This window comes from Poromitra crassiceps, assembly GCF_964638095.1.
Source record: "Poromitra crassiceps genome assembly, chromosome: 8".
Lineage (NCBI taxonomy): Eukaryota > Metazoa > Chordata > Actinopteri > Beryciformes > Melamphaidae > Poromitra > Poromitra crassiceps.
Window position 1 is genome coordinate 31,144,286 of NC_139629.1, and position 27,500 is coordinate 31,171,785.

General features: G+C 44.6%; 1 protein-coding gene across 1 annotated transcript in view; it reads left to right on the forward strand.

Moving 5' to 3' along the window:
* The window catches only part of epha5 (EPH receptor A5), a gene marked incomplete at both ends in the record, with an annotated part of 204,562 nt that overhangs the window by 77,983 nt on the left and 99,079 nt on the right, over positions 1 to 27,500 (forward strand). Inside the window, 2 exons of the mRNA XM_083641694.1 lie at positions 784 to 939; positions 5,018 to 5,356. Coding sequence (XP_083497820.1) covers positions 784 to 939; positions 5,018 to 5,356 — 495 coding nt within the window. The remainder of the gene's footprint in view (positions 1 to 783; positions 940 to 5,017; positions 5,357 to 27,500) is intronic.

Here is a 27,500-nt window from a genome sequence, read left to right on the forward strand (position 1 = left end):
CAATGCGTTTTGGGGGTGTTTACACCTGTACTTTCAAGTGATAAAACACAATCTGATTGCAATCTGATCACAGAAAACGCATGTTAGCGCCAGGTGTAAATGGCCTCATAGATGCGAACAGGTTAGGTAAAAGTTTAACGTCGCCAGCGAGGGCCCCCTCCCCGTTGCGGTCGGGGTACGTTTCAAAATCCCTCCAGGCCTGAAACTTTTTCTAGGGGAAACACTGAAAATGTAGCATATATTGTTGCCAGCCACATGTCTCGACAGTTTCCACACCAAATTGTGTTTCTACTAGCTTAATGTAATAGTCATTAGTCATTAACTGTGGGGAAAAATAGAAGAAAAAAATGTACACAGAATATGAAAAAGAAGGAACCCCACATGCTGGAAAACTGAGTCAACCCTTTATTTCAGATAATCTATATTATTTGAGATCATATTTGAGATAATAAAAGCCAAGGAAAAGGCAGGGCTGACAGGTTAATGCTGGTGGGATAAAATTCATAAACCCAAGAGGCTTACACTATCAAGAAAAAACATCAGAACACCATACAGTATCACAAAAAAAAAGCAAAAACAAGATGAAAAACAAATGAAAGCCCCTTTCTTGGGTTCAACAATGCAACCGGTCTCTGAGGAGTGACACCAAGGTGCAACCGCAAAGGAAACTTTACTCTAGCAACTAACCACGCTCTCTCTTTCCTCCCCTCTGTTCACCTCCCCCCGCCCTCTCTCTTTCCTCCCGTCTGTTCACCCCCCCCCCCCCCCCCCCCCCCCCCTCAGTGTGCAGGCCGGGCTTCTATCGCTCCCTGCTCCAGTCCTCTGCCTGCAGTAAGTGTCCCCCTCACAGCCTGGCCAGGCAGCCCGGGGCCACCGCCTGCTCCTGTCAGGACGGATCCTACAAGAGCCACTCAGATCCTCCCAACATGGCCTGCACACGTGAGCACTGTCTGCCACTCCTCCATACATCATGTTACACATAATGTTACATCATGTTACACATGCTCCATACATCATGTTACACATAATGTTACATCATGTTACACATGCTCCATACATCATGTTACACATAATGTTACATCATGTTACACATGCTCCATACATCATGTTACACATCATGTTACATCATGTTACACATGCTCCATACATCATGTTACACATCATGTTATATCATGTTACACATGCTCCATACATCATGTTACACATCATGTTACATCATGTTACACATGCTCCATACATCATGTTACACATAATGTTACATCATGTTACACATGCTCCATACATCATGGTACACATCATGTTACATCATGTTACACATGCTCCATACATCATGTTACACACGCATGTTACATCGTGTTACACATGCTCCATACATCATGTTACACATAATGTTACATCATGTTACACATGCTCCATACATCATGTTACACATAATGTTACATCATGTTACACATGCTCCATACATCATGTTACACATCATGTTACATCATGTTACACATGCTCCATACATCATGTTACACATAATGTTACATCATGTTACACATGCTCCATACATCATGTTACACATCATGTTACATCATGTTACACATGCTCCATACATCATGGTACACATCATGTTACATCATGTTACACATGCTCCATACATCATGGTACACATCATGTTACATCATGTTACACATGCTCCATACATCATGTTACACATCATGTTACATCATGTTACACATGCTCCATACATCATGTTACACATCATGTTACATCATGTTACACATGCTCCATACATCATGGTACACATCATGTTACATCATGTTACACATGCTCCATACATCATGTTACACATCATGTTACATCATGTTACACATGCTCCATACATCATGTTACACACGCATGTTACATCATGTTACACATGCTCCATACATCATGGTACACATCATGTTACATCATGTTACACATGCTCCATACATCATGTTACACATCATGTTACATCATGTTACACATGCTCCATACATCATGGTACACATCATGTTACATCATGTTACACATGCTCCATACATCATGTTACACATCATGTTACATCATGTTACACATGCTCCATACATCATGTTACACACGCATGTTACATCATGTTACACATGCTCCATACATCATGGTACACATCATGTTACATCATGTTACACATGCTCCATACATCATGTTACACATCATGTTACATCATGTTACACATGCTCCATACATCATGTTACACATCATGTTACATCATGTTACACATGCTCCATACATCATGTTACACACGCATGTTACATCGTGTTACACATGCTCCATACATCATGGTACACATCATGTTACATCATGTTACACATGCTCCATACATCATGTTACACACGCATGTTACATCGTGTTACACATGCTCCATACATCATGTTGTTACATCGTGTTACACATGCTCCATACATCATGTTACACACGCATGTTACATCGTGTTACACATGCTCCATACATCATGTTACACACGCATGTTACATCGTGTTACACATGCACAGTCCTCAACAGGGTGGAACTGCTCTGACGCTGGAGGAGGCGTAACAGCTCTGCTTTGAAAAGACAAGTTGTCATAGTGAAATAGGCAGAGGTTTGCGTTAGACTTTCTCACTGTCTGTCATTTTGACAGACGGGTCGTAATATTACCTGTGTTAAAATGACAGATTTATTAGTCATTGGTTGGGTTTCCATCCAAAGGTATTGCATATTTTAATCGATTTTTCACAAAGTCGGCAAAAGAAAATGCGAAAGAATGCGCGTTTCCATCCGCTGCTATTATGCGAATATAGAGCTGTCAATCACCTCGTGTTTGAGGCTAGACCCGATACGTGCCATCTTGGAGGCAGGCAGCAACTAAGCTCTATTAAACACATCTAACGTTATTCATTTAAAGTTTCTTGATGAGCTACAAAGGTACAATAAAATGCAATTTCTGGATTACCAGGTGCCACTCTTCAACTCGGCAAACGTTACATAATCCACGGAGCAGTTAGTAAGTGAATACAATTTCATTCAATTCTAGAAGTGAGTCGCCTTAAAGTTATTAATATCCCAGTCTTCTTCTGTTTAAACACCAAGTTGTGCTGCTTATTTAACATTATTTACCTTACAAGTGTGTAGCCCTATTTAGTGTAGGCTAAGCCGACATGTGTTGCAGTGATCAAGGCAACGTGAAACTGCATGGTTTTTCAATGGAGAGACAACGGAATATTCGCTTAATCTGTTTCCATTTTCCTTTTATCGATACACCCGACACCTCCCTCAAGCGTGAAAACTTTTTTGCAATATTTGGACGTTTCCACCCGATTTTTTTTAAGTGCAAATTGAAATGCCGCATAAGAACAGATGGACGGAAACCCAAATATTGTTGAAAAAAAATTAAAAGACCGAAAATATTAGGTTAACGCGACCACAGAAAATAGTTCTCTTTGGTATTTCTTTAACCTCTAGCTAAAATGGCATTCTGTATTTGAATGGGGAGAGCAATGCTCTGGATACAAGGATTCATTGTGTTGAAGACTTTAAAAAACAATCTAATTTGCTCATCATTTTTTGGAGTTAATGGTTGGCCGGTCTGAGGAAAAAGGAAAATTTGGCAAACACTGTTTTTCAGTTCATGAAGAGAGGTAGTCACACAAAACATTTTTGGCCATGCGGCCTCATCAGTGTGTTGCCAAACGTTTTGTGTCACAATGAAATGAAATGAATGAGATTTCCCTTAGACCCACTCTTCATAAACTGATTATATTGTGCGTTATCTGGGATAACGTGCCAGGTGGTCAGAGCACAGTAGCACCAGGTGGTCAGAGGGCAGTGGCACCAGGTGGTCAGAGCACAGTAGCACCAGGTGGTCAGAGGGCAGTAGCACCAGGTGGTCAGAGGGCAGTAGCACCAGGTGGTCAGAGGGCAGTGGCACCAGGTGGCAGAGCACAGTAGCACCAGGTGGTCAGAGGGCAGTAGCACCAGGTGGTCAGAGGGCAGTAGCACCAGGTGGTCAGAGGGCAGTGGCACCAGGTGGTCAGAGGGCAGTAGCACCAGGTGGTCAGAGGGCAGTAGCACCAGGTGGTCAGAGGGCAGTGGCACCAGGTGGTCAGAGGGCAGGTGGTCAGAGGGCAGTGGCATCCCTGCAACCACAAACACTGCTTTTCCCTTTTACACTGCACAATTGATTACATTCTTATTTTGGTCGTGATTGATACACTTAAAGGGCCAGCTCACCCTAAAATCCAAAATAATTTTTTTTTGCTCTCACCTGCAGTGCTATTTATCCACCTAGATCGTTTTGTGTTAGTTGCCTGAGTTTTGGAGATATCAGCCCCAGAGAGTTCTCCCTTCTCTCAAATACAATGGAACTGGATGGCACTCGGCTTGTGGTGGTCGAAGTGACAAAAACATACATTTGAAAAACTCAACAGCAATGTCTCTTTCCAGAAATCATGACCCGGTTATTCAAGATAATCCACAAACCTTGTTGTGAGCAGTTTCATGTAGGAACTATTTTCTTTAGACCGATCTACACCCACTGGCAACTAGTTAGTTCCTACATGAAACGGCTCACAAATAGGTCTGTGTTATCTTGTGTAACCGGGTCATTATTTCTGGAAAGAGACATTAGAGTTTTTCAAATGTATGCTTTTGCCGTTTTGAGCAGCACAAGCCGAGTGCCATCCAGTTCCGTTGTATTGGAGAAAAGGCTCCGTTGTATTGGAGAAAAGGCAGAAATCTCTACGCCTGATATCTCCAAAACTCAGCAACTCACACCAAAACGATGTAGATGGATAAATAGCACTACATGTAAGAGGAAAAACGTAATTTTGGATTTTAGGGTGAGCTGGCCCTTTAACTGATTCAGTGGTCCTAACTCTATAGACTTGTCTTTGGAATGCTTTGTTGTTTATGTAGAACTTTTGTGCATGAAGACATGGTTGCATGATATTGGTGTGTGTGTGTTTGTTTCTCTCCTGTTCCCCTCCTCTCTCAGGTCCCCCCTCCGCTCCGCGCAACGCCATCTCCAACGTCAACGAGACCAGCGTTTTCCTGGAGTGGTCCGTTCCCACGGAGACGGGCGGCAGGAAGGACGTGCGCTACAACATCCTGTGTAGGCGGGTGTTGGCAGAGGGGCGGGGCTTGGAGGAGTGCGGCTCAGGCGTGCGTTTCCTGCCGCGGCGCTTGGGGGTGGCCAACACCTCGGTGATGGTGGCCGACCTGCAGTCGCACACCAACTACAGCTTCCTGCTGGAGGCAGTCAACGGCGTGTCGGAGCTCGCCAAGGAGCACGCTAGGCAGGACGTGTCGCTCAACGTGACCACCAATCAGGCAGGTAGGTGCCGCCGATCCTCTCACAGCCATTGGCTGTATAAAAGATGGATAAAGTCGCCACTTCTATGCAAACGTGAAGCCAAAAATATCATGTTTCAGTGAGCTGCCATCTTGAGGAGCACTTGAACATACATCTGCATGATAAGAGCGACCTAAAATGACAGAAACCATGTATGAGGAAAAATGTATTTGGTGTGTTCTTTGATTTTATAACTCATTGGAGGGGGGCACGATTTATGACTGGGATTTATGACCTATACTGTCTTGGCTTCACCTTTTGGATGCTGTTATGACAACATCTTTTGTACAGTCCATGATCACAGTTAACACTGCATGTTAGGCGGTGGCCACACTTTGCAGGCTGTGCTGCGGTTTGTGTGCTAGCGGGTGTTGTTGCTTATTAACAATGCTGAATCAAGCCAATCACATGCAAGTTGACATGTTCATTCTGAGCTGTGCTCGTTTTGATCCAATTTGCAGCAATTGCAAACGACTGTCGTCTTTTTTCATGCAAACTAGCCCGGCTAGGCTGCCTGCTGCAAATATGTCTCATCTAGTTTGAGTCTGGGTGGGAGATTAGTAATGCTCTTGCTTCACTAAGCGGCTTTGATGTGCCCTTGAGCAAGGCACTTCCCTGAGACGACCATCTGAACGGAAGGGGAAAGGTTTATTTTCCTTCATTTTTTTTGAAGGAGAGCCTTTATTCCTCTTAGTGGAACAGATGGCTCACTGACAGACAAGGAGTAGTAAGAAGTAGTAGTACTCGGGCTGTGTGTGTGAGAGAGAGAGAGAGAGGGAGAGAGACAGATGAAGAGACACACAGAGCACATGCACGCACACGCACACGCACACGCACACACACACACACACACACACACACACGCGCGCACACGCACACACACACACACACACACACACACACACACACACAGAGACATCAGAAGGGGACTAAAGCTTAATTTGTGCCTGGTCGCTCAACAGTGGTCTCTCAACAAAATTAAATTAGACATCATCACACACACATTCCGACACGATATATAAAATATCAAATAAAAATGCATCACCAATATGTTTGATAATGCAAAACTGATGTATTTAGATACATTGAATGAGTTGAGTTATTATGAATTTGATGACATTTGAAACACTTGCCCGTCACAATTTCACAAGCTCTGCATCCAGATTATATTAGTGTCACTTTGTAATGATATGTTTAACTCATTGAGTGCCAAGGACGTCTTTCGACGTCCAATGCGTTTTTTGACGGTGGGACGTCGATCAAAGCCTTCTGCATCTCCTGTACAAATATTGTAGCTATTGGAGGTCTATAACCTATTTTACAGAACCCTTAGGTGGCGACAGTGCTCTCCAGATTACAGAAAGGCAGAGAAAAACAGAGAAGAAGTCGTTGGGGAAACGGAAATCGCATCGCATCTGTATGCATCGATATGCATGGAGCATAACGTTAGCTGTGCCTGCAGCAGCCAATCTGCTGCCACAATTGAGCCGCTCCGTGTCCGCTGCGACAGCCCATCCGCATGATCAGCCGTGGAGTTGTTATTATTCTCAACTGGAAGCATGGGAGCCGGTGACAAACACACGCGGAACGCTGTAAAAAAGCTGGATGTCGCGCACCCTTCACTGTGCACAGCAAACTCAGCAGAGAGCCACCAGAGACACTCCCATACGGAGGAGGGGTGGGAGGGGGGGGGGGCACGCAGAGCAGCACACAACACTGACCCAGACAGACCCAGACAGCAGGACAGGATTGGCAAACGCAAGCCAGAATATCCGATGCCCACCAGCAGCAAATCAAGACCAGCAAGAAGCTGCAACCAGCAGCGCACGCAGGGGCCAGCGCTGCTGGTTGCAGCTAAAAAATATTATTCTGCCAAACAAAATTCCCTGGCCTTCACTGTTTTATTGAAGGAAATTATTTTTGAGGTGTGACTACATCAGAAAATTAGCTTCAGAGTCAGTGATGTGTTTGAAATGTTTAATTTCACAAAAGGGTCATTATCTCAGCTTCTAGAAAAAAATGGCTGTTTTTGGTTAAATCAAGCTATCTTCTCCGGCTGATAACTAAAGAACGGAAAATTATATCAATAAACCTGTTTTTGCTGATGATAGAAGAGAGTCTCATCGTTCTTTTTGCGTGTTCAGTGTTTACATAGTAATATCACACAATATTCTGTGGGCCTCGAGAAATCACTGAAAAAAGCTCTGAAACTCTGGCACTGGGAGCGTCCGTTCTCCAAAAGTGGCTGGCACTCAATGAGTTAAATTGTTTACAGTCTAGCAACGATTCATATCTCAGAAATATACATAATACACATGATTCTGCACAGTTAGACTTTGTTGTCATCAAACTTTTACTGATTACATCGTACCGCGGTTGTACTGAAACTTGAACCTCCTATTGTGCATGGAACCATATCATGAAAGAAGCATAATAGTCCCATCATCCCTAACTGTGTTGGAGAGAGAGAGAGAGGGGGAGAGGGGGTGGAGAGGGAGGCAGATGTCTCTAGAGAGTACACTTTGGCCCTATCTAACCTGTGTCTGCCAGCAGCCAGCAGATTGAGTGGATTACAGCAGCCAGCACAGAACGTACATTCAGTTGATTGGACTTCTCTCTGGATTAAAGTTAGCCAGTCACTGGACCGAATAGAGATTAAGGATTATCCTACTGTACATTAGATTACACGGTGTCAGTTAGAATCACAGATAAATAAAACGTGCCGGTCTGTGGGATGGAGTGTGTCACCAGTTGGCATTGTGACTGGTTTCTACAGTACACTATTTAGCAAAGTGCATTTCATGACTGGTTTCTACAGTACACTATTTAGCAAAGTGCATTTCATGACTGGTTTCTACAGTACACTATTTAGCAAAGTGCATTTCATGATTGGTTTCTACAGTACAGTATTTAGCAAAGTGCATTTCATGACTGGTTTCTACAGTACACTATTTAGCAAAGTGCATTTCATGATTGGTTTCTACAGTACACTATTTAGCAAAGTGCATTTCACGACTGGTTTCTACAGTACACTATTTAGCAAAGTGCATTTCATGACTGGTTTCTACAGTACACTATTTAGCAAAGTGCATTTCATGATTGGTTTCTACAGTACACTATTTAGCAAAGTGCATTTCATGACTGGTTTCTACAGTACACTATTTAGCAAAGTGCATTTCATGACTGGTTTCTACAGTACACTATTTAGCAAAGTGCATTTCATGACTGGTTTCTACAGTACACTATTTAGCAAAGTGCATTTCATGATTGGTTTCTACAGTACACTATTTAGCAAAGTGCATTTCATGACTGGTTTCTACAGTACACTATTTAGCCAAGTGCATTTCATGATTGGTTTCTACAGTACACTATTTAGCAAAGTGCATTTCACGACTGGTTTCTACAGTACACTATTTAGCAAAGTGCATTTCATGATTGGTTTCTACAGTACACTATTTAGCAAAGTGCATTTCATGACTGGTTTCTACAGTACACTATTTAGCAAAGTGCATTTCATGACTGGTTTCTACAGTACACTATTTAGCAAAGTGCATTTTATGATTGGTTTCTACAGTACACTATTTAGCAAAGTGCATTTCATGACTGGTTTCTACAGTACACTATTTAGCAAAGTGCATGTCATGATTGGTTTCTACAGTACACTATTTAGCAAAGTGCATTTCATGACTGGTTTCTACAGTACACTATTTAGCAAAGTGCATTTCATGACTGGTTTCTACAGTACACTATTTAGCAAAGTGCATTTCATGACTGGTTTCTACAGTACACTATTTAGCAAAGTGCATTTCATGACTGGTTTCTACAGTACACTATTTAGTAAAGTGCATTTCATGACTGGTTTCTACTGTACACTATTTAGCAAAGTGCAATTCATGACTGGTTTCTACTGTACACGATTTAGCCCATTTCATGACTGATGATGAGATAGAATTTACTTGTAAGAGTCTATGAAAGACTTAAATCAATATCCCATGTAGTATGAGCATGGGAGGTTAGTTAACCCCCACACTAAAACTAAGTGGACTATTGCTATAAATGGCCAGAAATGTGTTTAGACAAAAGATAATGGCAGTGCATGGTGCATTTGCTGTCAGTTTACAAAACTGAAATGAAACATTCTGCACTCAATTAAACATCAAAAAGATAAGATGGAAAGATAATAAGAAATATATTAGCCTCTTTTCCACCTTCAGACATGCTTCAGACACTCAACTTCAAACATACGTAGCTCTGTCTTTGTCTCTGACTCCCATCTTCTCTGTATCTGTGTACCTGTCTGTCTGCCTGTTTCTGTCTCTCTGCCTTCCTCTGTCTATGTCTCTCTCTCTCTCTCTCTGTCTCTCTCTCTCTCTCTCTCTGTCTCTCTCTCTCTCTGTCTCTCTCTGTCTCACTCTCTCTATTTTCTCCCTGTTTCTCGGTTTCTCTCTGGGTAGAAGGACTTGTCATAAGGGCTGCAGGATGATTAATCATATTCGATTATATGTCATGATTTGATTTCCCCTCGGGGCCCTGTTTGTACCAACTGAAATCCTCTTGCTTACATGCAGGAATATATCCACACTAAATGCTGTGGTCAATCACTGTCATGTCAGCGTGAAGTGTGCAGCAGGAGAGATAAGTGACATCCTGCTTAAACTTCACATTAGCATTCTTCATAATACCCCCCTTTTTCCTCCTTAATATTAACTGTTTTTCCCACTGTGCTTATTTATTTGTCTTCTTTTTTATGCACTTCAGAGCAATTTTCACGAATGCGTTAGTTTCAGAGTGCTCAGGGCCTGTGTCCACCTAGCATCTTTTTCCGACGTTAAACGCTGGGAGTGCGCTGGGGAGCGCTGATCCCAGCGCACAATATACAAGGAAGCAACGTTAGTTCAGTGCAGTAGGAGCTTGATAGCTGACAGCTAGCAAGCTAACAACACAGGTAGGCTACGCTATTAAAAGCAGTAAGCACAACACTCACCAGAAATATTAAGTGTCTAGCCAATCTGCTCCCACAATTGAGCCTTTCTGTCTCTGTTGCGATAGTTTCTCCATATGATTAGTTGCCAGAAAAGGAGCACCCGACACCAGTTCAAGTTCAAGTATATTTATTGTCATTGTTAAATTGCGAGATATAGACAAGCATATCCCTGAGACGTACAGTGAAACACCAAGGTAAAGTGCATCGGCCCAAATAATAAATACATACAATAAATAAATACATTATTCTATAAAGGCATCAGACACCAGCGTCTTTGTGAAAAGTTAAATTATTCTCAGCTGGGAGCGCTGGGAGCCGGCGCACAAAAACGCTGGAGCGCTCTGAAAATAGACGCTAGGTGCAGCGCACTTTCTATAGACGTCCGTGTGCGATTGCATGCGCTCTTCCCCCCCATTGGAAACAAGTGAAAAAATAGGCTGGACCTGAGGAAAAGACGCTAGGTGGACACAGGCCCTTAGGCACCTTTTGGAAAGTTAATAGTGAGCAAAGACATGAACAGTGAAAGAAAAGGCTTGGCCCATGGCATACTTTTCTACAAAGTTCTGTGCAAATGTGTTATTTGGGATATCCTGTGGACAAACAGGCAGACAGACAGACAGACAGACAGGCAAAGTGACAAAGTGACAGGGGCGAACACATGACCTCCTGCCCAATAATAAAATAATAATTCAGTGTTCCAAGTCAGCTAATTGAGCCAAATAATGAGGCAAAGCATTGAAAGCGGGATCCTGCAGCCGTAACTTATCATCAAAGTAATGAGCTCTCTGACGCACTCTGATCCTGCCTCTCCTTCATGTCACTCTGAGCTCTAATTACTCATTAACTCATTGAATGCCATGGACGTCCTTCGACGTCCAATTAAATAGTGACGTAGAGTGCCACGGACGTCCTTCGACGTCCAATGCGTTTTTTGACGGTGGGACGTCGATCAAAGCCTTCCGCAGCTCCTGTACAACTATAGTAGCTATTGGAGGTCTATAACCTATTTTACAGAACCCTTAGGTGGCGACAGTGCTCTCCAGATTACAGAAATGTCAGGAATACACAGCCTGAAATAGCCTTGATGAAAGAGAACCCGCTCATGCTGCAGTCCAGAGCCATGTAGATTGTTCTGGCTGCAACTGACGGTGCGTGCGAACACAGTCAATCCGCGCACACAACTGAGTCCTTCTGCCTCTGTCTGTCTGTCAGCATAGTTTCTCCACATGATTAGCCGCTAGAAAAGCAGCAGCGCGACACTGAAAAGCCAAACCTTTCACTGCAGTCCGCGTGTGGCTTCTCCATGTTGCGCTGCCTGGGAGGCGGCGCTTCCCAGGCTTCCTAGACGCTTGGTGCGAGGCTGTGTGTTACTAGTGTGGGGAGGAGTTTTCAGCTGAGGGGGGGGAGGGGGGGTGGGGCACGCAGGGCAGGACACAACTACACCACATCACTACATCAGAAAATATTACCGTATCTAGAGTCAGTGAATGTGCTTGAAATGCTGCATTTCACAAAAGGCTGAATATCTCAGCTTATAATTTGAAATGCCTGAAAACGCTGAAAACAACCTATCTTCTCCGGCTCATAACTAAAGAACGGAAAATGGTATCAATAAACTTTTTTTTGCTGATGATACAATAGAGTCTCCTTGTTCTTTTTGCGTGTTCGGTGTTTACATAGTAATATCACACAATATTCTGTGGGCCTCGAGAAATCACTGAAAACGCTCTGAAAACTCTGGCACTGGGAGCGTCCGTTCTCCAAAAGTGGCTGGCACTCAATGAGTTAAGAGCCCTCAGCAGCCTTATGAGCATCATCTCCATGTGTGTGTGTGTGTGTGTGTGTGTGTGTGTGTGTGTGTGTGTGTGTGTGTGTGTGTGTGTGTGTGTGTGGTGGGTTTGTTCTTGTGTATGTGCCCTTGTGTGTGTGTGTGTGTGTGTGTGTGTGTGTGCGTGTGTGTGTGTGTGTGCGTGTGTGTGTGTGTGTGTGTGTGTGTGTGTTGTGTGTTTGTTCTTGTGTATGTGCCCTTGTGTGTGTGTGTGTGTGTGTGTGTGTGTGTGCGCGTGTGTGCGTGTGTGTGTGTGTGTGTGTGTGTTGTGTGTTTGTTTTTGCATATGGTATATGTGCCCTTGTGTGTGCGTGTGTGTGTGTGTGTGTGTTTGTTTTTGTGTATGTGCCCGTGTGTGTGTGTGTGTGTGTGTGTGTGTGTGTGTTGTGTGTGGTTGGACTGTGAGGGGAAAGACATACAGTAGAGAGACAGACCGACAGAGAGATGGGGGCGAGAGAGAGAGAGAGAGTTACACAGGCGGAGACAGAGTGGGAGGAGTCATGGGGGTGGGCTGTTTGATGTGTGGGAAGTGGTGCGCTCGATAAGGGAGCGTGAAAAAGGTGATTTCACAGTGCGCCTGTGGAGCACTACTGAATCATAAAGTGTTGGTACTCATGAGGGGGAGGGGGGGAGGACAGTATAAACCAGGCAAGGACGTTGCAAGAGGACAGACATTGGTGTGGTGGGAGACAGGGGACCTGGGGAGGGAAGGGCAGGACAAAGTGCGGATGAGAAACATTGGAGAGACATGGGGAAAAGGGAGGAGAGTGGAAGAAATAGATCCTCTTCACAAAGTGGTTGATGTTCTTCCGCTTCCTCTTACTGGGGTATAGATCAGGTCTCACCATAGCCACCAGTGTTAAGAAGGCAACTTTCTGCCTCCTTCAAATCTTTCTGAAATCACATATCTAGCTTGTCTGCATGGGAGATGAAGCAGGTCCATTATAGCTCCTGCATCACATATCTAGCTTGTCTGCATGGGAGATGAAGCAGGTCCATAGCTCCTGCATCACATATCTAGCTTGTCTGCATGGGAGATGAAGCAGGTCCATAGCTCCTGCATCACATATCTAGCTTGTCTGCATGGGAGATGAAGCAGGTCCATAGCTCCTGCATCACATATCTAGCTTGTCTGCATGGGAGATGAAGCAGGTCCATAGCTCCTGCATCACATATCTAGCTTGTCTGCATGGGAGATGAAGCAGGTCCATTATAGCTCCTGCATCACATATCTAGCTTGTCTGCATGGGAGATGAAGCAGGTCCATTATAGCTCCTGCATCACATATCTAGCTTGTCTGCATGGGAGATGAAGCAGGTCCATAGCTCCTGCATCACATATCTAGCTTGTCTGCATGGGAGATGAAGCAGGTCCATTATAGCTCCTGCATCACATATCTAGCTTGTCTGCATGGGAGATGAAGCAGGTCCATTATAGCTCCTGCATCACATATCTAGCTTGTCTGCATGGGAGATGAAGCAGGTCCATTATAGCTCCTGCATCACATATCTAGCTTGTCTGCATGGGAGATGAAGCAGGTCCATTATAGCTCCTGCATCACATATCTAGCTTGTCTGCATGGGAGATGAAGCAGGTCCATTATAGCTCCTGCATCACATATCTAGCTTGTCTGCATGGGAGATGAAGCAGGTCCATTATAGCTCCTGCATCACATATCTAGCTTGTCTGCATGGGAGATGAAGCAGGTCCATTATAGCTCCTGCATCACATATCTAGCTTGTCTGCATGGGAGATGAAGCAGGTCCATTATAGCTCCTGCATCACATATCTAGCTTGTCTGCATGGGAGATGAAGCAGGTCCATTATAGCTCCTGCATCACATATCTAGCTTGTCTGCATGGGAGATGAAGCAGGTCCATTATAGCTCCTGCATCACATATCTAGCTTGTCTGCATGGGAGATGAAGCAGGTCCATTATAGCTCCTGCATCACATATCTAGCTTGTCTGCATGGGAGATGAAGCAGGTCCATTATAGCTCCTGCATCACATATCTAGCTTGTCTGCATGGGAGATGAAGCAGGTCCATTATAGCTCCTGCATCACATATCTAGCTTGTCTGCATGGGAGATGAAGCAGGTCCATTATAGCTCCTGCATCACATATCTAGCTTGTCTGCATGGGAGATGAAGCAGGTCCATTATAGCTCCTGCATCACATATCTAGCTTGTCTGCATGGGAGATGAAGCAGGTCCATTATAGCTCCTGCATCACATATCTAGCTTGTCTGCATGGGAGATGAAGCAGGTCCATTATAGCTCCTGCATCACATATCTAGCTTGTCTGCATGGGAGATGAAGCAGGTCCATTATAGCTCCTGCATCACATATCTAGCTTGTCTGCATGGGAGATGAAGCAGGTCCATTATAGCTCCTGCATCACATATCTAGCTTGTCTGCATGGGAGATGAAGCAGGTCCATTATAGCTCCTGCATCACATATCTAGCTTGTCTGCATGGGAGATGAAGCAGGTCCATTATAGCTCCTGCATCACATATCTAGCTTGTCTGCATGGGAGATGAAGCAGGTCCATTATAGCTCCTGCATCACATATCTAGCTTGTCTGCATGGGAGATGAAGCAGGTCCATTATAGCTCCTGCATCACATATCTAGCTTGTCTGCATGGGAGATGAAGCAGGTCCATTATAGCTCCTGCATCACATATCTAGCTTGTCTGCATGGGAGATGAAGCAGGTCCATTATAGCTCCTGCATCACATATCTAGCTTGTCTGCATGGGAGGTGAAGCAGGTCCATTATAGCTCCTGCATCACATATCTAGCTTGTCTGCATGGGAGATGAAGCAGGTCCATTATAGCTCCTGCATCACATATCTAGCTTGTCTGCATGGGAGATGAAGCAGGTCCATTATAGCTCCTGCATCACATATCTAGCTTGTCTGCATGGGAGATGAAGCAGGTCCATTATAGCTCCTGCATCACATATCTAGCTTGTCTGCATGGGAGGTGAAGCAGGTCCATTATAGCTCCTGCATCACATATCTAGCTTGTCTGCATGGGAGATGAAGCAGGTCCATTATAGCTCCTGCATCACATATCTAGCTTGTCTGCATGGGAGATGAAGCAGGTCCATTATAGCTCCTGCATCACATATCTAGCTTGTCTGCATGGGAGATGAAGCAGGTCCATTATAGCTCCTGCATCACATATCTAGCTTGTCTGCATGGGAGATGAAGCAGGTCCATTATAGCTCCTGCATCACATATCTAGCTTGTCTGCATGGGAGATGAAGCAGGTCCATTATAGCTCCTGCATCACATATCTAGCTTGTCTGCATGGGAGATGAAGCAGGTCCATTATAGCTCCTGCATCACATATCTAGCTTGTCTGGGAGATGAAGCAGGTCCATTATAGCTCCTGCATCACATATCTAGCTTGTCTGGGAGATGAAGCAGGTCCATAGCTCCTGCATCACATATCTAGCTTGTCTGGGAGGTGAAGCAGGTCCATAGCTCCTGCATCACATCTCTAGCTTGTCTGGGAGATGAAGCAGGTCCATTATAGCTCCTGCATCACATATCTAGCTTGTCTGGGAGATGAAGCAGGTCCATAGCTCCTGCATCACATATCTAGCTTGTCTGGGAGATGAAGCAGGTCCATAGCTCCTGCATCACATATCTAGCTTGTCTGGGAGGTGAAGCAGGTCCATAGCTCCTGCATCACATATCTAGCTTGTCTGGGAGGTGAAGCAGGTCCATAGCTCCTGCATCACATATCTAGCTTGTCTGGGAGGTGAAGCAGGTCCATAGCTCCTGCATCACATATCTAGCTTGTCTGGGAGATGAAGCAGGTCCATAGCTCCTGCATCACATCTCTAGCTTGTCTGGGAGATAAAGCAGGTCCATAGCTCCTGCATCACATTACTAGCTTGTCTGCATGGGAGATGAAGCAGGTCCATAGCTCCTGCATCACATATCTAGCTTGTCTGGGAGATGAAGCAGGTCCATAGCTCCTGCATCACATATCTAGCTTGTCTGCATGGGAGATGAAGCAGGTCCATAGCTCCTGCATCACATATCTAGCTTGTCTGGGAGGTGAAGCAGGTCCATAGTTTCTGCATCACATATCTAGCTTGTCTGGGAGGTGAAGCAGATCCATAGCTCCTGCATCACATCTCTAGCTTGTCTGGGAGATGAAGCAGGTCCATAGCTCCTGCATCACATATCTAGCTTGTCTGGGAGGTGAAGCAGGTCCATAGCTCCTGCATCACATCTCTAGCTTGTCTGGGAGATGAAGCAGGTCCATAGCTCCTGCATCACATATCTAGCTTGTCTGGGAGATGAAGCAGGTCCATAGCTCCTGCATCACATATCTAGCTTGTCTGGGAGGTGAAGCAGGTCCATAGCTCCTGCATCACATCTCTAGCTTGTCTGGGAGATGAAGCAGGTCCATAGCTCCTGCATCACATTGCTAGCTTGCCTGGGAGGTGAAGCAGGTTTGGCTGCTGTCGTCAGTCCTTGGATGGGAGACCACCTGGTGCTGGAAGTGAGTTGGAGGACCAGTAGGCTCTTCCCTCTGGTCTCATCAATGCCATCCCTATCCCCCTTGCCCCAGGGCAGAGACAGGCACTCTGTCCTGTGAGTGAGCATCGTCCTTCGCATGAGATGTTAAACCGAGGTCCATGGTGTCAACATGGCGCCACTGAAAAACCCAACTTTTGGTTTCAAAACAGGACTCCACAAACAAACCAATGGGTGATGTCACGTGACTATATGAGGAGTCAATTATGGTCTGCTCTTTTCTTTTGTGTCCGTTTCGACATCATGGATCTGCAGCAGTGAGGAATTCCACTCCATCACAAGGTTACAGAAGCATTGTGAAAGCTGTTCCGTGGGCGAGCGAAGCCCTCCAGTGTTAACAACTGCGGCCCCAGATAAGCGCAGTGTTATCACAGCGCAGAACATAAGCCTCTCAAAGCCCCTATCTATCTGAACCATCTCCAAAATCAATACGGACCTTCAACTATCCGCTTTATTATCCTTTAGATACCCTGGGAGGATGAGTAAAAGATAGAGAGACAGAGAGAGAGGCAGAGAGAGAGAGAGAGGGAGACAGAGAGAGAGGGAGAGAGAGAGAGATGCATCTCTCCAGCATGCAGTGTAACCCCTCACCTTCCTGCTCTCCTCTCACCATGAAGTGCCTCTGCAAGGTGCATCACCTTCTCCTTCTTCTTCCGCCAATTCCCCCTCTCGTTTTCTTCCCAAAGGGACACATGACATCTTCCTCAGCGACAAGCCAGAGTCCAAATATAAAGCTTCATTCACACACATTGCTTCTTTTTCAAAACTGAAATGGCTTTTTTGCAGCCACTGAAAAAGTGCTTATTTTCTCCCCTGAATATCTTTTGGAAAAGCTCAGAGTGACATGAACCTTTCCAATATTGTTTTTTGGAGGCGGAGCAGCGAACCCACCTGGGTGATGCAGGTCAGAGTTGTGGAGAGTTGAAGTTGTTTTTTGGAGGCGGAGCAGCGAGGTTGAGACCTGGCGTTTCCCAAAGAGCTGCAGCGCCGCCTGATATTGGTCTGTGACAGGCGAGCTGCACGATCACTAGGGGCGGGGGGGGGGAATCGATACACCATAGTATCGCGATATTATGCCTGACGATATTGTATCGATATTTGGACGCCAAGTATCGATATTAAAAAACAAAAAAACAAAAATGCAGGCCAGGCCACTGGGCATCTGCCCGAAGCGCCCGATGTTGCAGTCCGCGCCTGCAGTGGCGTATTGAGTCCAGAGAAGCTTAATAATGTATACATATATACATACATTTAGGGCAAAAACTAAACAAAACAAAACAAAAAAAACACTGCATGTTTTACATCCGGTGAGGTCAAGGAAAAGGTAGGAAAAGGAGTTAGACAATATATCGAAATATCGCAATATTCAATATATCGTAAATATCGGCGATATCGCAATATCGCAATACTATCGTATCGTGACTCAGGTATCGTTTTAGTATCGTATCATGGGCATCTGGTGATTCCCACCCCTAATGATCACTGGACATGGGACCTGTCAATCACAGCCCAAAGCACAGTCTGCTTCATCGTCTATTTGACTCTAAATGGGACCATACTTCACAAGATGAACATCAGGCTGTGTGAAGAAGACTTGAAACCATCAACTCATTAGGAAAGTGTTTACTGAGGGCATGAATCAAGTGAGACACCATCAACTCATTAGGAAAGTGTTTACTGAGGGCATGAATCAAGTGACAAGTCGGGTCATTGACTTCTATACAATCAGACTTTTTGTTGCAGCCAGTGGAGTGTGCTGGCCATCAGAAATAATGTGTGTTTAAGGCACTTTCGCATTGGCTTCACTTTTCAGATCCATAGCTACCCACTTGGACAAGACAGACACACTTGAAGGCAGGAGCCTGTAGCCGTGTGTGTTGTGCGTGCGTCACCGTATTTGGGCAAAGTTGAGGCACTCATTTGCAGAATAGAGCGGGCACAGGAAGAAGTGTCTAAACCAGGAAGTGTGAACCAGGAAGTGTGATCACACTGCCATTCCTGTTGCTAACAGGGAAGTGATGCTGGCACCCTTTGCTGTCTCATTTATAGACATCTACCCACTTTCTTCCTATCGCTCTCTCTCTCTCTCATTACATCACTCTCTCACTTTAAAAACATCTGTCGAGCCTCCCTCCCACCTGCTCTAGCACTCTCTCTCTCTCTCCCCCCCCCCTCTCTCTCTCTCCCCATCACCTCCATTTCTCTCTCTATCACCTCCTTCTCTCTCTCTCTCATAATAGTCGGAAGCTTCACTCTGTTTTCTCTCTCCTGCTGAGTTTGTGGCACTCCTGTTGCAAAAGTTGTCAAATTGCACAGAGACGCACAGTTTAGTTGAGTCAGCTAGCTTAGCCTAATATGCTACGTTGGATGTGAAAAGGGTTACATATATGCAAATTTGCAGTTAAATCATTTTTCAAAATGTGATGCCAACATGAGTTTTGGCATTCTGGTGAGCTGGTGGCATTGTGAAAGATGCAGCAGTGCAGTTTGGTGAAATACAAAAGGGGACTGCGGAGAGATGGATGTTTAGTGGGAACTAGACGGGTCTGTGCACAAAACGGCAGTTAAATCAGAGATCAGAGGACGCAAGCTGTGATTTCCCTATAAAGTGAAATTCTAGCAATATGAGTTTATATGCATGTGACACAGTATTATGTGAAATATTTCCTGGGTTTTGGAATACGTAATGCAGTGATTCTCAACCCTTTCCATATATACGGTAGATCCTTTCCAAAAAAAATTAAGATCATGGAAAAGTTGTTTTTTCTTCCATACTTCCTTTCAAAAAGTGAAACTTTCATAGATTATAGATTCATTACACACAAAGTGAAATATTTCTAGCCTTTATTTGTTTAATTTTTCATAATTTTGGCCTACAGCTCCAGAAAACCCCCAAAACAGTATTTCAAGAAATTAGAATAGTGTGAAGAAAATCAGCAGTTACTTCTCAGTTATGACTGACTCCTGCCTCAGTCCACTCCCTCTGAATCTCCGCAACATTTTTTTTTTTTAACACATTCACTGCCAGCCGTTTTTCAATACTGTAGTTAGCTTCTGCCAAGGTTTTTTTTTGAGGATTCTGGCTCATCTTTCAAGAGCCGAGGATTCGTTTCTGTTAGGATTTTGTGAACACACAATATCTCAAAAGAACTAATAGAATGTGTGCTTTCTCTGTCTAAAAGAGTTAGTTTGTAGAGTTAGTAGTTATGTAAGCATTAGCAGTTGAATACAGCATGGTTTCAGCGTCTGAAAATTTATTCTGAGATAAACGGCTTTTTGTGAAATTCGATAGAACAGTCACTTTAACCATTCATTTTTGGCATCAGTAAGACGTCAGACATCTAAACAATAGTTTTGAACAGTAATTTCCTCCATAACAGCAGGAAACACCCCTCTCCTTCAAACTCCTCCCTCCGTGTGTGTTCTTCTTGGCTGCAGCGGGCATGTCACAAGCTCGTTTCTGTTGCTGCTGTAACCTCGCGTCACCAGGCTCACTGCTTTGCTGCTGCTCCCGTCTGCTGGCGGCCGCTGGGCAAGTCTGGATGGGCTCGCTCGTTTCTTGGAGTTTCGGTTGAGAGCTTTGATGAAGCTTTTGCGATTCTGGTCTTATTTATGCTGCGTGTTTCAAAGTGTGTTCCACCCGTAATCTATTATGCAAATTTGCAATCCCTCACCGCCAGCAATCAGCGCGAAAATTAAAGCGTTTTCGCCAATCCATTCTACAGTATGAGAATGGTTTCATCGCGCGTTCCCCTGCAGTTTTGGCTCTGCTTTTTCTAGTTTGGAGAGGACTGTCGCCACTTAGTGGGTCGGTGGAATGGGTTGTACACGTTCGGTGGCTCCAATATTTTTATAGGAGACGTGGGGAGCGTTGATCCACGTCCCACCGCCAAATTTTTTTTTTCTTTTTTTAAGCCGAGATATCTCGTCATTGGCAGTCAACCGTTGGATTTTGTAAGCCGAGATATCTCGTCAATGGCAGTGAACGTGTTAATATATTTATTTATTAGAGACCAGCAATATCAACATACATATTAACATACAGTGTGTCTCATACATTTTTTTCTTTTCTTTTTTTCCCTCAACCCTCCCGCCCTAACCCATCAGGTTCAATAGTGCGGTGGCATGTTTTGAATTTCAGAAGACAAGAAAACAAAATAAAAATAAAAACAGAAAACAAAAAACAACAACCAACAACGACAACAGCAATAATAATAACAATATCAAAACAAAAAACAAAAAACAAAAAAAAACATTACCAATGTTCTCAATAGTACTGTTCACAGTTCCCTACACCTATAGAGACTGGTTAAGGCCTGGTGAGGACCGGTGACGGACAGGCAGCAAGATACTCCCACATCATACGGAGACCCGTAGGACACCACTACTGCGAAACCTCACTGGCAGGTATCTGATCAAAATAATGAATTAATGGTTGCCAATAGGAGTAAAATCGTTCAACAGATCCTCTTATGGAGAACTTTATTTTTTCCAATTTAAAAAATGACATGACGTCACTTATCCAGGATTTAGACGATGGGGGTAAAGAGGACTTCCACAACAGGAGAATCCTTCTGCGTGCAATTAGGGAGGTAAAGGCAATTACGTTAGTTTGAATATTCGTGGTAATGTGTCCCTCTGATGTTCTTCCAAAGAGGGCTATGTGAGGGGATGGTGCAAGCTGAGACTGTTATTTCAGATACTGTGTTAAAAAATGACTCCCTATAACTAACTAAACTGGGGCATGACCAAAACATATGTGTTAAATCGCATGGGGAAAGTGAACATCTACTACACTTATTCCGCAACATTTTTTAATCGTCTTTGCTTGACAATCTGCTGAAGCCCACGGTCGTCCATGGTATTTCAATCAGGAGAGACTAGAGACCAAAGGATGAATAAAGTGATATTTATTACAATAAAGTGAATAATTTACTACAGAAATAATGATGAGAATAAAGTATTGTTATTAGTCTTTGGCGGTTAGACACCGCAGGGAGATCTTGAGAGAGCTGCACCAGCCCAGATCAGCATCCAGATATATCCCCCTGCAGTGTCTAGATATTGGTGGTGCTGATGATCTCCTTCTGAGACTCATGATGAGACTCTTCCGACTGAAGAATCGAATAGGTCTGCGATGACCGGGAGGAGAAGGGGAGGAGGAAGGTGCGAGCCTGACAGCAGCGGTGATTGAGAGGCTGAATGAGACAAGCATATTTAAGGAACCCGCCTCCAAGCAATTGGCTTACGACTGGGTTGTGGAGCAACGTGATAGGCTTACACTGGAGGTGCGTAGGGTGAGAGTTTATGAGAGCAGTGATGTGACACTATGCAATTGGTTAACAGAGACTGGGCGGCAACCAGCTGATTGTTCATTGAAACCCGGAAATTGACAGCTTATTATGATCTTGTGAGTAGATTGAAGAGTGGAGATATAAAGTGAATTAAGGAAGTGTAAAAGATATTAGTCTTCCTGCTTGAACTTACGTTGAGAACTACATTTCCATGATATTCTAATTATTTGGAAAGGATCTGTATACGAGGGATCAGCCGAGCAGCATTTTGGTAAACAACCCGCATCACTGCGGCAATGGAACCCTATGGAGCCCAAGCGGCGCAAGGCTTGAATGTCTGACTCTAGCCAGTTAACTCTGTTTACATTTTAAAAACTGCGACAGTTCACACAACTTTAACACGACATGCATATATTATACATCAAACTCTTGAGCTACTTCTGCTCTCACTCAGAATGTAAAAATATAAGTGATGTCATGTATAGTTTTTGAGATATTAACTCATTGAGTGCCAGCCACTTTTGGAGAACGGACGCTCCCAGTGCCAGAGTTTCAGAGCGTTTTCAGTGATTTCTCGAGGCCCACAGAATATTGTGTGATATTACTATGTAAACACCGAACACGCGGAAAGAACGATGAGACTCTATTGTATCAGCAGCAAAAAAAAGTTTATTGATATCATTTTCCGTTCTTTAGTTATCAGCCGGAGAAGATAGGTCAAAAACAGCAAAAACAGGCGTTTCCATCTAGAAGCTGAGATATTGAGCCTTTTGTGAAATATAGCATTTGAAGCAAATCACTGACACTGAAGCTAATATTTTCTGACCTGAAACATCTGAACAGTAATTTCCTTCAATATAACAGCACCCCCACCCCCCTCTACTGCAAACTCCTCCTCCGTGGGTGTGTCTCTGGTGGCTCTGCTCGCTCTGAGTGCTGCGTGTGTCAGGCGAGTCTCTGCTGCCTGGATGGCGGCCGCTCGTCGGGGGAGTCTGGATCGGGCTCGCTCGTTTCTGGGGTTTCGGTTGTGAGCTGGGATGAAGCTGCGTCCGATTCTGGGCTTTCTGGGCTTTCTGCTGCGCGTTTCAAAGTGTGCTGCACCCAGAGTCTATTTTCGGAGCCCCCCACCGTTGTGCGCCGGCTCCCAGCGCGACAGCGAAAAGCCAAACCATTCTCATGAGAATGGTTTCATCACGGCTTTTTCTGCTGTTTTTACTCAACTTTCTCTAATCTGGAGAGCACTGTCGCCACCTAATGGGTCGGTAAAATAGGTTATACACATTCAACATGCCCCAAAATTTTACAGGAGATATATTAGGCTTTGATCCACGTCCCACCGTCAAAAAACGCAATTGACGACAATCGTCGTCATTGGCACTCTACGTTACTAAACGAATTGACGACGATTGTCGTCATTGGCACTCAATGAGTTAATGTTTGTTTGGCACAACTCATACTATTAACTGCACCGCGGATCCAGCTGGTGTGAAACCCGCACACAACACATGCACACACACAACACACACGCACACATACACACACACACACACACACACACACACAACACACGCACACACACACACAACACACGCACACACACACACACACAACACACACACACACACACACACACACACACACAAGCACACACACACATACACAACACACACGCACACACGCGCACACACACACAACACACACACACACAACACACGCACACGCACACACGCACACACACACACACACACACACAACGCACACACACACACACAACACACACACACACACACACACACACACGCACACAACACACACACACATGCACACGCACACATACACACGGACAGACCCGCATACTCACGGATGGACGGACGCGTGCACGGATGAGGCCTCTCTTCTCATCGTGGCATCCCAGCCTTTTTATAAGCACTGAGTGTGTGTGATTCATCCCAGCCTTTGTACCTTTATAAGCACTGAGTGTGTGTGATTCATCCCATCCTTTGTACCTTTATAAGCACTGAGTGTGTGTGATTCATCCCAGCCTTTGCACCTTTATAAGCACTGAGTGTGTGTGATTCATCCCAGCCTTTGTACCTTTATAAGCACTGAGTGTGTGTGATTCATCCCAGCCTTTGCACCTTTATAAGCACTGAGTGTGTGTGATTCATCCCAGCCTTTTTATAAGCACTGAGTGTGTGTGATTCATCCCAGCCTTTGTACCTTTATAAGCACTGAGTGTGTGTGATTCATCCCAGCCTTTGTACCTTTATAAGCACTGAGTGTGTGTGATTCATCCCAGCCTTTGCACCTTTATAAGCACTGAGTGTGTGTGATTCATCCCAGCCTTTTTACCTTTATAAGCACTGAGTGTGTGTGATTCATCCCAGCCTTTGTACCTTTATAAGCACTGAGTGTGTGTGATTCATCCCAGCCTTTGTACCTTTATAAGCACTGAGTGTGTGTGATTCATCCCAGTCTTTGTACCTTTATAAGCACTGAGTGTGTGTGATTCATCCCAGCCTTTGTACCTTTATAAGCACTGAGTGTGTGTGATTCATCCCAGCCTTTGTACCTTTATAAGCACTGAGTGTGTGTGATTCATCCCAGCCTTTGCACCTTTATAAGCACTGAGTGTGTGTGATTCATCCCAGCCTTTTTATAAGCACTGAGTGTGTGTGATTCATCCCAGCCTTTGTACCTTTATAAGCACTGAGTGTGTGTGATTCATCCCAGCCTTTGTACCTTTATAAGCACTGAGTGTGTGTGATTCATCCCAGCCTTTTTACCTTTATAAGCACTGAGTGTGTGTGATTCATCCCAGCCTTTATACCTTTATAAGCACTGAGTGTGTGTGATTCATCCCAGCCTTTTTATAAGCACTGCGTGTGTGTGATTCATCCCAGCCTTTGTACCTTTATAAGCACTGAGTGTGTGTGATTCATCCCAGCCTTTGTACCTTTATAAGCACTGAGTGTGTGTGATTCATCCCAGCCTTTGTACCTTTATAAGCACTGAGTGTGTGTGATTCTGTCTCTAGTTTCAGGCTTTTAAGATGTTGCAGATAACACGTCCACTCAGGATACAGTTACTCTGTTTGTAGCACTGATTTATTCCCTTCGGAGCACCGCTGAGGCTATTGAAACCTAAACGGTGTGTAACGTTTTAAAGTGGAGACCTACACACACACACACACACACACACACACACACACACACAGACACACACACACACACACACACACACACACACACACACACAGAGACACAGACGCAGACACACACACACACACACACACACACACACACACACACACACACACACACACACACACACACACACACACACACACACACACACACACACACACACACACACACACACACACAGAGACACAGACACAGACACAGACACACACACACACACACACACACACACACACACACACACACACACACACAGACACACACTATCAAGTTGTTGCCTGAGGGAGCGTTTTGCCTGGTTAAAAGCTCTTTATGTGTCAGAGACTCTCCAACTGTCCCTCTGAGAGATGGGCCAACAGGTCAGGTTACAACAGGATGGCCTCTCCCCACTGTGCGCGCTTGATGTCTGAACTCGCACAAAAGAAGAAAAAATAACTAAAACTTCTGTTTAAAGTTCAAAGCTTTTACCAAGAGGAGCATGAAATTAAAACCCCAGCCCTTGGACAAGCTTTTTACCTCTTGGCTGATAATCTGTTGCAGTCAGCTTTTGAAATCTGCCTGGGAAGTTAAAAATGAAGAGGGGTAAACTGAATGAGAAAGGTGCTTAAGTTAAGTTAAGTTAAGTTATCCTTTATTTATCCCCTTGGGGAAATTCATCCTCTGCATTTGACCCATCCTCTACTAGGAACCTTCCTAGAACTAGGAGCAGTGGGCAGCCACTGTGCAGCGCCCGGGGACCAACTCCAGTTCTTTTGCCAGTACCTTGGTCAGGGGCACTGACAGGCATATTAACCCTAACATACATGTCTTTCTTGATGGTGGGAGGAAACCGGAGCACCCGGAGAAAACCCACACGGACACGGGGAGAACATGCAAACTCCACACAGAAAGGACCTGGGACGGACCGGGCTTCGAACCCGGGACCTTCTTGCTGTGAGGCAACAGTGTTAACCACTGAGCCACCGTGCCGTCCAATCCCATCCCATCCCATGCCAAGAAACAACCAATAAGGTTCCCTTGAGTGAGCTACTAATGCCATGTTCCATTTCCACTGGGAACTAAGAATATCCCAGTTGAACGACACACCCAAGCTGACCGTGTTCCAGCATTAAACCAGTCAGAAAACCAGGCAGGGTTAGCTATAGCCCAGCTTTACACATAAAGTACAAACACTAGTAGCAACATGTCAGGTAGAACGTGGACAGTACTGTGTGTACACCTGATTTAATGACTATTACTACAGCTTTCACTACTTGCTGCGGGAGCTGCCTTCTTGGATTTTGAGTTTGGGATTGGTGAGGCTCCCCCGACTATCGACTATCCCAAAAGGAAATCCCAATTCAGGTGATGTCAGCGTAATGACAATCCAAAAGGAATGTTACTCTGCACTGTGCTGCGCAGCACGGAGATTATGGTGCGCTCAACCGCAGCGGGGTATTTAGCGCATAAGAGGTGCTTTTCAAAGCTCTTAGCGCAAAGTAATTGCGCGCTGCTGACGAAAGGATAATGCCATCTAGCTATCCCCACATTTTTGTGCTGAAACGCCTGGTTTGGCATGTGGCACACCTACTGTATGTCCAGTACAATTATAACAGGCATGCGCTTAAGCACGCCCCCAATTTGCATTGCGCACGGCGTTAACCGAGCGCAAACGCTAAATTACCGCTGTTGTGAAGATAGGGCCCTCAGTCTTCTGCAGGCTGCCAGGCTGGTGGTGCACGCTCAGTCTTCTGTGGCAGGACTTGTAGTTCACACACAGCAGGACTTGTAGTTCACACACAGCAGGACTTGTAGTTCACACACAGCAGGACTTGTAGTTCACACAGCAGAACTTGTAGTTCACACATGGGCTCCTCTGCCAGCAACGACTGAACCACACACATAAAGAGAGGGTGGAGGTGGCCTTGCTGACAGTTTGGCTATAGAAACAACTAACTGGCAAACTTGAAGGGCTGGGCGATATGGACCAAAAATAATAGCTCAGTATAACAATCATCATTCATATGGATATAAGTGGGTAAAGGCAAATATTAGAACAGCTACAGTCTGGTACGTTCAGACATTACATTACTTTGCTGTAAAGAAGCATTTAAAAGCAGGAAAAGATAACACTTATGCCTTATCAGCATATACAAAATCTAACACCATAGTCTCATATCACAATTTCGATATAATATCGATATTGCCCAGCCCTACTTGAAGGGCAAAGAAAGGATTATATTCAAAACAATCAAAATTCAATATATAATATGTATAAT